Source organism: Mirounga angustirostris, unplaced genomic scaffold (assembly GCF_029215605.1).
Source record: "Mirounga angustirostris isolate CCGP_5_RB_7025 unplaced genomic scaffold, mMirAng1.0.hap1 SCAF_6, whole genome shotgun sequence".
In the NCBI taxonomy this organism is placed as follows: Eukaryota; Metazoa; Chordata; class Mammalia; order Carnivora; family Phocidae; genus Mirounga; species Mirounga angustirostris.
The window spans coordinates 54,943,970-54,956,204 of NW_026991714.1; the positions used below are offsets into that span (position 1 = coordinate 54,943,970).

Here is a 12,235-nt window from a genome sequence, read left to right on the forward strand (position 1 = left end):
ATGTCTACCATTTTTCATTAGTGGAAAAATTATATCAATGCTTTAAGCTAGACTACATGTCAAATAGTAGAAGCCTGCTAATTTTACATATAACACTGAATTTCAGTATTTAATTCAGTGTACAGAACTAGGTGACAAAATGCTCTATCAATACAGGAATGAGATAAAAAGAAAGCATGTCCAAAAATGAAATGACATAAACTAAATGGAAGGAAATCAGATTTGTCACTCAGTCCTAAATCAGAATGATCTTCAGGGACACTATAGTTTTCATTTTACCACAATATTCAATTTGTATTCATAATTTTTATAATTACCTTGCATCCTCAGGTTCTTCTGTTGCCTTGGGAGTAGTGGCCTGCTGAGGCTCTGTATGGGGATAGGGATCTGACCCCCACATTACACGAGGTTCAGAGAGGGAAATTGCATGATCTCTTGTAGATCGTGCTATATGCTCAAATGACTCAGAACTGTTTGGTGATCCTTCCATCTGTTCTCTTCTCATTAATGGCTTAGGAGGAATCATTCCTATACAAAAGGTCAAAAAAAGATGGGAAAAACAATCACGATACACATAAAGAATCTGGGTTATTAATTAGTATTTGGAATTCTACACTTGAGCTAAAGAAATACTTTTTGCCAAGTGAGGAACTCAAGAAATGATTAATGAAATTTATACAAGTTTTTCTGTGAATACAATTTTTACTGTTGCTATTAAATAGATTTAAGAGGGGGCGCCTGGGTGGCTCAGTCAGTTAAGCGTCTGCCTTTGGCTCTAGTCATGATCCCAGATCAAGCCCCACACCAAGCTCCATGCTCAGCAGGGAGCCTGCTTCTCCCTCTTCCCCTCTCCCTGCTTGTGCTCTCTCTCTCAAATAAATAAAATCTTAAAAAAAAAAAATAGATTTAAGAATTAAGGAAGCAAACAAAGCACACCACAACAGCAGCCTATTTTTGTTTTTTTAATTTTTATTTTTTTAAGATTTTATTCATTTATTTGAGAGACACAGCGAGAGAGGGAACACAAGCAGGGGGAGTGGGAGAGGGAAAAGCAAGCTCCCTGCTCCACAGGGAGCCCGATGCGGGGCTCGATCAAAGGACCCTGGGATCATGACCTGAGCCGAAGGCAGATGCTTAACGACTGAGCCACCCAGGCACCCCAGCAGCCTATTTTTAAAGGAAAAAAAATACAATGCCTATAAAAATCAGTAACATGTATGATGCCTCTATGCATGTTAAGAACATAATGAGGATTACACCAATAGTGATAGATTTCCAGAGAAAATATTTCCTACAGATAATTCCATTAATGTAGTTTAGTTGATCCATGCTATTAATTATGCCTCTTAAATTTTTTTTTTAAAAGATTTTATTTATTTATTTGAGAGAGAGAATGAGATAGAGAGAGAGAGAGCATGAGAGGGGGGAGGGTCAGAGGGAGAAGCAGACTCCCCGCCGAGCAGGGAGCCTGATGCGGGACTTGATCCCGGGACTCCAGGATCATGACCTGAGCCGAAGGCAGTCGCTTAACCAACTGAGCCACCCAGGCGCCCCATGCCTCTTAAATTTTAAAACTGCAGTATAAATTTTAAAATTAAGACATGATTCTTGGTATTTTTAACACCCCTAAATTTTCCTCTATACCACTTTGTTAATGAATTATCTGGATTTATTGTGATTCCATACAACACTGCTAATTCAATTGTTTTCAGCTAACCTATGTGAAAACGCCAAGTATTGGCAGAGAAAATTGAAAAGCTGGAATATAGAATACATGGACAAAATTTAAATGCTTAAACACTTAAAAAAATGAAAACTATTTAGCAGATAACAGAAAATATTTTCAGACTAAAAATTTTAAATATTTACAAAACAGAAAAAAACTAGTTTTGGTATTGTTACATGTATGATACAGTGTTTGGCATTTAACTACTCTGTGTTGAAAGTTACAGAATTTTTTGGATTAAAAATCTACGCACTCTGGGGGCACCTAGGTGGCTCAGTCAGTTAAGCGTCTGACCCTTAATTTCGGCTCAGGTCATGATTTCAGGATTGTGAGACTGAGCCCCGAATTGGGCCCCCTGCTCAGTGGGGCGTCTGCTTGAGATTCTCTCTCCCTCACCCTCTGTCCCTCCACAAGCCTGCGTGTGCACTCTCTCTCTCGAATAGATAAATCTTTTAAATAAAAATCATCTAGGCACCCTGGGGTACCTGGGTGGCACAGTCGGTTAAGCGTCTGACTCTTGGTCTTGATCTCAGGGTCGTGAGACTGAGCCCCATGTCAGACTCTGTGCTGAGAAACCTGCTTGAGATGCTCTCTACCTCTCCCTCTGCCCCTCCCATTCATGTGTGCTCACTCGCTGTCTAAAATAAATAAAATCTTTAAAAATAAAAAATCCAGGGGCACCTGGGTGGCTCAGTCAGTTAAGCATCCAACTTCAGCTCAGGTCATGATCTCAGGGTCCTAGGATGGAGCCCTGCGTTGGGCTGCCCACTGAGTGGGGAGTCTGCTTGTCTTTCTCCCTCTCCCTCTAACCCTGCTCCCCACTTGTGCACACACACTCTCTCTCTCTCTCAAATAAATAAATAAAATCTTAAAAAAAATTATCTAGGCACCCTACGTAAGTTCTTACTAGATGATACATCTTAAAGGAATTCAGAGTGAAAATGGGAGGCAGGTGGTTGTACAACGGCAGTGAGCCATGACACAACATCAGTTCCAACTCACCAGGATGAATGGGTGGAATATCCATAGCAGGTCTACCGGACATCATTCGGGGATCCATGTACGACTGCATCATGAGCCACCTTGGATCAAAACCCATAGAAGCCAAGTGCTGAGGGTGAGGCTGCATGGGCTGGTAGAGAGGTCTGTGCGGTGGAGGAGGGACGGCACTGCCGGACGGCTGCGACGGCACCGTCTGTGGAAGCACGCCTTGCTGCTGCTGCTGCTGCCACTGCTGCTGCTTCATCTGCTCCTGGAAAAGCAGGACCCCACACCCTGAGCTTTTTGTTCCACGTGATAAATTAGTATCACTCATATAAGAACAGGCTTTTTTGAATCCTTCAGGGAAAAGAATTCCAAAGATATTGAACAGTGAGAGATGGTAAGTGAAAAGAACAAAAAATAAGTCATGACATTTCGCCTTAAGAAATTACTCACTCATTAATTATACTGCAGAAATAATACCCTAGAAAGGAAGACGGTGTCTACAAACGAGGCAGAGGGGAAAAAATGACAGAGAAGTTTATGGTAAAACCCATTATCAACACCCTTTAATTAAAAAGGAAAAGAATTTCAGGGAAAATTTTTGTGCTTTGTGTATTTTAGGTTTCATGTCAAACTACCTCTCAGAAGACTGAACAAGAAACCTTGTCGATCACACATACATGATAAAATGTTTTACTGTTACCTGCTGTCGCTGAAATCGAGGTGGTAAAGACTTCTGAAACTGTTTAAAATAACCAGATAATACAGCAGGCCGAGGCTGAGCCCCCGATTCTGGCTCTGTTTCATGTGCCACTTGAGTGGTCTCTTTTTCACTGCGACTGCTGTCTTGTCTGGTGAAAACTGCATCATCCTCTGTCAAAGAAAGGGTGAAAAATAGTGATATTCATTGATGACACTTACCAAATACATGATGTGTGCACTGGCAGGAAATTATTAGATTGATATATAAATAAGGTTAATGAGGAAGAAAGTATCCATAACACTCCAAAAAACTGTTCTGTACTCTAATACTGGTAGCCATCAATGAGGTTAATATTAAAGTAACAAAACCTTAGATTTCCTCAAAGCCAGGTTCTTAAGCTAGAGATCACAGGTCCAAATACTTTACCAAGCAAAAATTTGTATTTGATACCTTATGATAATAAAACACTTCAAATACTACCCTATTTCCCATTGTTTCAATAACTATTAATCCTGTCAGTATTTACCTGTGGTTCACTAGGATTTATGTGAAAACACAAATGGCCTAAACGTAAAATATAACATTAATAGTTTGCTTTTTGATCAACAGATTACTATCTATAAAGAAAACTAATGAATCAAAGTCTGACAACAGTGATCATCAGCTATCATCAAACATATAAATTATTCTATATAAAGAGTATCAAGAATGATACCAAAAAGAACTATATACTTATTTACTAACAATTTTTCATCCTGAAGAAAACCACAGCCATATTTGTTCTAGAAAATGTCATTTGTCACAATTACCAAGCCAAACTTCTTATAAATTCTTTTCATCTTAAAGATTTTATTTATTTATTTGACAGAGAGACACAGCTAGAGAGGGGACACAAGCAGAGGGAGTGGGAGAGGGAGAAGCAGGCCTCCCGTGGATGATGAACTGTGGTTAATATCAGTCAATTGATCTCTTAGCACAGTACCAGCTATGCACCCCCCCTCACATTTTTTTTTAAAGATTTATTTATCTAGATAGACAGCATGCATACACGCACAAGACTGGCAGGTGGGGCAGAGGGAGAGAATCCTCACGGAGATTCCCTGCTGAGCACAGAGCCATGAGATCATGACCTGAGCTGAAACCAAGAGTTGGACACCTAACCAACTGAGCCACCCAGGCACACACCCCGTCCCTCTCACATTTAAACCCACACTGGAGCAAGCAGAAGAAAGAATTCGCAAACCTGAAGATAGGACAATGGAAATTATTATGTCTGAGGAACAGAACAAAAAATAAACAGAGCTTAAGGCACCTATAGGACAAGATCAACAGACCAAACATACACACTGAGAAGGAGTCTAGAAGCAGGAGAGAGACAAAGGGGCAGAGAGAATATGTGAAGAAATAATGGCCAAAAACGTCTCAAATTTGATGAAAGCATGAATATAACTTCTAAGAAGCTCTCCCAATTCTAAGAGTCCCAAATTGAGATACATTATAATCAAACTTTAAAAAGACAAAGAGTGAATCTTGAAAGCAGCAGGATAGCACTAAGGAGTTTCAAGAAGTCAGTCACATAAATGGGATTCTTAATAAAACTATCAGATTTCTCATCAGAAACATTGGAGGCTAGAAGGCATCTCAAAGTATTAAAAGAAAAAAAAACCTATCAACCAAGAATCCTATATCTTGCGAAACTGTTCTTCAAAAATGAGGGAGAAATTAAAATATTCCCAGATAAAAGCTATGGAAGAGTTCATTACCACTAGACCTGCCCTCCAACAAATGCTCAAGGGAGTCCTGTAGGGTAAAATGAAAGGTGAGCACACAGTAAATCAAAACTGCATGACAAAATAACGATCTCAATAAAGGCAAATACATGGGCAATTATAAAAGGCAGTAGTATGTGTAACTGTTTGTCCATGTGATTTATGAAATGAATACTTTTTTTTTTACATAAAGCAATTAGTCTAAAAGCTAACAACATTATATTTTGGCTTGTAACTCCACACTGTTTTCCACATAATTTAAGAAACTACTGCACTGGGCACCTAGGTGGCTCAGTTGGTTAGGTGATTGCCTTCGGCTCAGGTCATGATCCTGGAGTCCCGGGATCAAATCCGGTGTCGGGCTCCCTGCTCAGCGGGCAGTCTGCTTCTCCCTCTGACCCTCCCCCTCTCGTGCTCTCTCTCTCTCTCTCTCATTCTCTCTCAAATAGATAAAATGTAAAATAATAAAGAATTTTAAAAAAAGAAACTAATGCATTTAAAATAATTATTAGTTTGTTTCTGGGGATACAAAGTTAAAGATGTAATTCTGTGACAACAACCAAAAGGAATACAAATGGAAGTGATAAAGGAAAAGGAAAAGGAATGAATCTTTGTATATTATTAAAGTTAAACTGGTATAAATTTAGTGTTAAAACTTTTGTATGTTTATATAATCCCCATGGTAAAAACAAAGAAGGTAGCTACAGAATATAGCAAAAGGAAATGAGAAAGGAATTTAAATGTTCCAATACCAAAAAAATCAACTAAACACAAAAGACAGTAATGCAGGAAATGAGGGGCAAAAACGGATATAAAGCATATAAAACCCAAATACCAAAATGTGAGAAATAAGTCCCTTCTAATCAATACTTACTTTAAATGGATTTAACTGGAAACACATGATCCAACTATATGTTACCTCTAAGAAACTTACTTAAGATCCAGAGACACAAACAGACTGAAAATGAAAAGATGAACACAGATATTCCATAGCAATAGTAACCGAGAGAGCAAGGTGGCTATGCTAATACCAGACAAGACTGGCTTTGAATTGAAAGTTTTACAAGACAAAGGACATTATATACTAATAAAAGGTTCAATGCAGCAAGATATAACTATTATAAATACTTACACATATTTAATATATGTGTCTAATAACAGACCATCAAAATATATAAAGCAAAATACTGAGAGAGTTGAAGGGACAGACTGTTGTACATTTATAGTTGGACACTTCAATACCTTACTCTGAATAATGGATAGAATAGCCAGACAGAAGGTAAGTGAGGAAACAAAGGACTAAATACAATAAACCAACTAGATCTAACAGACCTACAGAACACTCCATCCAACAATAGCCATCACATTCATCTCATATGCATGTAGGACATTTTCTAAGACAGACTGTATGTTAGGTCACAATATCAACAGTCAATTGATTTAAAATGATAAATCTCATATGAAGTATTTTCTCTGACCACAGTGGGATGAAGTTAAAAATCAAAAAGAGAAGTGAAACAGAAAAATTCACAAATCCATGGAAATTAAATACTCTTAATCAACTAGGGTATCAAAGAATAAATGGCAAGGGAAATTAGAAAATACTTGAGAACAATGAAAACAAAAACATAATAACATACCAAAATTTATAGGATGCAGCAAAAGTGGTGCAAAGGGGGCAAATTTATAACTAAATTTTTGTGTGTGTGTGTTACAATGTAAGGGAAAAGAATAAGAACAAAGTAAACCCAAGGTTACCAGAAGAAAGGTAATAAAGATCAACACAGATATCCACAAAATAGAGAATAGAAAAATAGAAAAAAATTAATGCAGCTAAAAGGGGATTCTTTGAGGGCGCCTGGGTGGTTCAGTTGTTAGGAGTCTGCCTTCGGCTTGGGTCATGATCCCAGAGTCCTGGGATCAAGCCCTGCATCGGGATCCGTGCTCGGCGGGAAGCCTGCTTCTCCCTCTCCCTCTGCCCTTGCTTGTGTTCCCTCTCTCACTGTGTCTCTCTGTCAAATAAATAAATAAATAAAGGGGATTCTTTGAAAAGATCAACAAAATTGACAAACCTTTAACTAGGCAGGTCAACTAAGAAAAAAGAGAGAAGACTCACAGTACTAAAATCAGAATAGAAATTGGGACATTACTACCAATTCTACAGAAATAAAAAGGGTTATGAGAGTATTATGAATAACTATATACCAACAAATAGGATAAGCAAGATGAAATGAAGAAATTCCTACAAACATAAACTTTCTAGTAAGTTTTTAAATCCAGATGTGTGAGTCCTCCAGCTTTGTTACTTTATTTCAAGATGGTTTTAGCTATTCTGGGTCCCTTGAGATTTAGGGTTTTCTACACATAAGATCATATCATCGGCTCACATTACCTGCATCTCTAGTACACTAATAATGAATGATCTGAAAAGGAAATTATGAAAACAATTCCATTTACAACAGCATCAAAAAGAACAAAATGCTTAAGAATTTTTTTTAGGTTTTTATTTAAGTAATCTCTACACCCAACATGTCACTTGAACTCATAAAATCAAGAGCTGCACACTCCCCGACTGAACCAACCAGGTACCCCTAAAATGCTTAAGAATTAACCAAGGAGGTGAAAGCTTTCTACAATGAAAACTACAAAATATTGCTGAAATAAATTAAAGAAGACATAAATAAATGGAAACACATCCCATGCTCACTGACTGCAAGACTTAATACTGATAACATTAATACTACTAAAAGCAACCTATAGTTATGCAATCCCTAGCAAAATCTCAATGGTGTTATTTACAGAAATAGAAATACACATCCTAAAATTCACATGTACTCGCAGGGGGACCCAGAATAGCCAAAACCATCATGAAAAAAAGTAACAAAGATGGAGGACTCACATATCCGGATTTAAAAGCATACAACAAAGCTGCAGTAATAAAAACAGTAAGACACTAACATAAAGTCAGACAGGGCAATGGAATAGAATCAAGACCCCAAAATAAACCATCACATACATGGCTGAATGATTTCAGAAGAGGCTGCTAAGATCATTCAATGGGGGGAAAGAACAGTCTTTCCAACAATGATATTGGGAAAACTGAATATCCACATGCAAAAGAATGAAGCTGGACCCTTACCTAACACAATGTACAAAACTTAACTCAAAATAGGTCAAAGATGTAAATGTAAGACATAAACCTATAAAACTCTTAAAAGAAAACAGAACAAAAGCTTCATTATATTAGATTTGGCCATGACACCAAAGGCAGAAGCAACAAAAAATAGATGGATTTCATGAAAATTTTAAAGTTTTGTGCATGAAAAGTATATCCTGAGTGAAAAGGCAACCTATCTAAAGAGAGGCAGATCATATATCTGGTAAGGGATTAACATCTAGAATGTACAGCCAACTCCTAAAACTCAACAACAATCTGATTAAAAAACGGACAAAGGTCTTGGGCGTTTCTCCAAAGATTCACAAATGGCCAATAAACACATGAAAAGATAATACTCAACATCATTAATCACTGGCAAAGTGCACATCAAAACTACAGTGAGCTACCACCTCACACTTATTAGGAAGCCTACTATCAAAAAAACCCTCAGAAAATAACAGATGTTGGTGAGGATGTGGAGAAATTAGAACCCTTGTGCATTGTTCATGGGAATGTAAAATGGTACAGCTGCTGTGAAAAACAGTATGGTGGTTCCTCAAAAAAATCAAAAATAGAATTACCATATGATGCAGCAATTCCATTTCTGAGTATGCAATCAAAAGAAATGAATATTTGTACACTCACATTCACAGCAGCATTATTCAAAATAGGTAAAATATGGAATCAATCCAAGTGCCCATGAACAGATAAAGATAAGCAAAATGTGGTTTTAGATATAGATTATTAGCCTTAAAAAGGAAGAAAATTCTGCAATATGCTACAATATGGAAGAATCTTGGAAGATAATATACTAAGTGAAATAAGCCAGTCACAAAAAGACAAATACTGTATGAGGCACTGAGAACAGTCAAAATCAGAGACAGAATTAGAACAGTGGTTGCCAGGGGCTGAGGAGAGGGGAGAATAGGGAACTATTGTTTAATAGGTCGAGTTTCAGTTTTACAAGATGGAAAGAGTTCTGGAGATGGATGGTGGTGGTAATTGCACAACATTATAAATGTATTTAATACCATTAAACTGTATACTAAAAATGGTTAAGATGCTAAATTTTATGTTACATATATTTCACCGTAATAAAAAAATTACAGAAAAAAGCGTATTAAAGTATCCAATAAAATTCAGCTTCTATTTAAAAAAAAAACTCAATTGGAATGCCTGGGTAGCTCAGCTGGTTAAGCATCTGACTCCTGAGTTTGGCTCAGGTCACGATCTCAGGGTCCTGGGATCCAGCACCGAGTTGGGCTCTGCTTGAGATTCTCTCGCCCTCTGCCCCTCCCCCTGCTAACAAATGTGCGCACCCACGCGCTCTCTCTCTAAATAAATAAAATCAATCTTTAAAAACAAACAAACAAACCACCTCAATCATTTTTATCTGGATTACATACATACATATATTAAAAATACACAAACATCCACACCAGAAGTACTATGAAGCCTCTTAAATAAGAACAAACAAGACTCTCATACCTTTATTACAGTTGGTTTCACTTTCTGGTTTTTCTACCATAGGCTCTAAAGTAGGTTCTTTGTGTTCAATTTTTTCCTCCACTTTTTCCCTTTCTTTCTTCTCCAACTCACATTCCTTTTCCTGTTCCTTCATCTTTTGCAGTTCTTTTTCCTTTTCCTGCTGTCGTTCTAGTTCTTTCTCTTTTTCTTGCTTTCTTTCCTTTTCCAGTTCTCTCTGTTTTTCCTGCTCTCTCTCCAGTTCTTTCTCCTTCTCCTGTTGCCTCTCCCTTTCTTTTTCCCTCTCCTTCTCTCGCTCCCGTTCTTGTTCTCTTTCAAGTTCTTTCTCACGCTCCCGTTCTTTTTCTCGCTCCCTTTCTCTAACCTCCTCTGGAGAGGGTTGTTTGTCCACAATGCCAAGCTTTTCATCCAATCGTTTCAGTTTCTCTGCACATGCTGCCTTCCTTTGTTCTTCCATTCTTCGCTCTTCCTCTTCACGCCGTTTCCGAGCGCGTTCCACTGCTGCAGAAAGTTCTGACTGCTGTCTTCTTCTTTGCTTCCATATTTCATCTTCATCTGGTACTTGCTGCTTCGGGGGGAAAGGGCCTGGTCTTCCAGGTACTGCCTGCCGGTCTGGAGGATGCTGAAACATTATGATAAATTATCAGGTGAATATGACAAATCTATTTCCACACTTGTTCTTAGCCAAATCATAGACATGAAGAGGGAAGGAAAAACTCCACAAAATGTCACAAATGTTTCTGATAAAATGTCATAAATGTTTCTGATACATATTAAAATACAAACAAGTACCAACATGGGGAAAATACTAAATTTAGATAATTCCCCAAACTAAGACCAGAACAATTAATCTAGGCCATGTACCTATTTATTGTGGCAGACATTACCACACATACAGAAATTTGTTGAATGAAATTAGAAGCTGTCACAACATGAATTTCAAAATCTAAATTTAGACATGAAGGAAATTTAGAATGTGAGTGCTTTTTGGAGCTGCAACTCTCAGAGATGGAATGCCTAAAGAAGGAGAAAAGTCCATAAAGATGCAGAACAGTGTCATGTGAGCCCTGAGAAGACAAAGGTGCAGTTACAGGGAAAAAACAGCCAGCCAGAGCTGCTAAGTGAAGAAGTTGGAGACACTACTACTGCCGACACTTCCAAGGAGGAGAAATTCCTAGAAATCAGCCTGTATAGACAGAGTTCTCGAGCTGTGAACTGGAAGATCCAGAAATGCATGCTTAGAACCCACAGTGGAATGTGGGATATCACTTGAGAGACTGAGTTTTAATGACCTACTTTTTAATTGATATGTTCTAAAACAACTACAATCACTGCCAGCAACTATGCAAAACAAGCAGAATAAAGAGAGCACCTGAAGGGCTGAAATGTTAAGGAACTAAAAAGAACTTTTAAAAATACTGATTTTAATAGCTAGTAGGGTGAAGAAATCTCAAAAGCCATATAACCAGGGCGCCTGGGTGGCTCAGTCGTTAAGCGTCTGCCTTCGGCTCAGGTCATGATCCCAGGGTCCTGGGATCGAGTCCCACATCGGGCTCTCTGCTTGGCGGGAAGCCTGCTTCTCCCTCTCCCACTCCCCCTGCTTGTATTCCCTCTCGCTGTCTCTCTCTCTCTCTCTCTGTCAAATAAATAAATAAAATCTTAAAAAAAAAAAAAAGCCATAAAACCAGTCAGAATCCTTACAAATGAGAAAATAATGGTATGATGAAAACACCGGACTAAATATAAAAAGTACATATATATGATCCAGACTCTACCATTTACTAATGGTGCTGTCTTGGCAAACCACTTTAACTGCCAGCACCCCTAACCACCACTGGTCTGCTTCTGGCAATAGAGAGTAGTTTTACCTTTCCTAGTTTCATATATATGGATACATCAAGTTATATTTTCTTTTGTATCTGGCTTCTTGTGCTCAGGATAATAGTTTGGAGGTGGCCATCCGTCATTTGTTCCATTCTATTGCTGCACAGTAGTATTCCATCATAGGCACATCGTTTCACTTGTGGATGGACATGTGGACTGCTGCTAGTTTTTTAACCATGAATAAACAGTTACGGACATTCATGCCTAAGTCTTTGTGTAAATGCATGTGTTTTCATTTCTCTTGGATAAATACTTAGGAGTGGAACTGCCGAGTCATGTGGTAAGTGTATTTTTCACTTTATTAAGACACTGCCAAACTGTTTTCCAAAGTGGTTACAAGGTTTTACAGCCCCACCAGTAATTTATGAGGGTGCTAGCTGCTTTATACCCCCACCATATTTGGTGTCACCAGCCCTTTAAATTTTGGATGTGTAACAAAATCTCACTGTGGTTTGAACTTGCATTTCCCTGGTGTTTAAGATACTGAACATCTTTTCTTGTGCTTACTGGCCATTTATATATCTCAT

The 12,235-nt window shown here is 38.1% G+C and overlaps 1 protein-coding gene across 14 annotated transcripts in view; it reads right to left on the reverse strand.

The window, feature by feature from the left end:
• PRRC2C (proline rich coiled-coil 2C) overlaps nt 1–12,235 on the reverse strand; it is a 90,471-nt gene that overhangs the window by 41,841 nt on the left and 36,395 nt on the right. For all 14 annotated transcript variants that reach the window (XM_054508061.2, XM_054508058.2, XM_054508060.2 and 11 more), the window contains 4 exons: nt 9,828–10,446; nt 3,414–3,583; nt 2,729–2,978; nt 318–528 (listed from right to left, as the gene is read on the reverse strand). In XM_054508061.2, the coding sequence (XP_054364036.1) occupies nt 318–528; nt 2,729–2,978; nt 3,414–3,583; nt 9,828–10,446 (1,250 nt within the window). The remainder of the gene's footprint in view (nt 1–317; nt 529–2,728; nt 2,979–3,413; nt 3,584–9,827; nt 10,447–12,235) is intronic.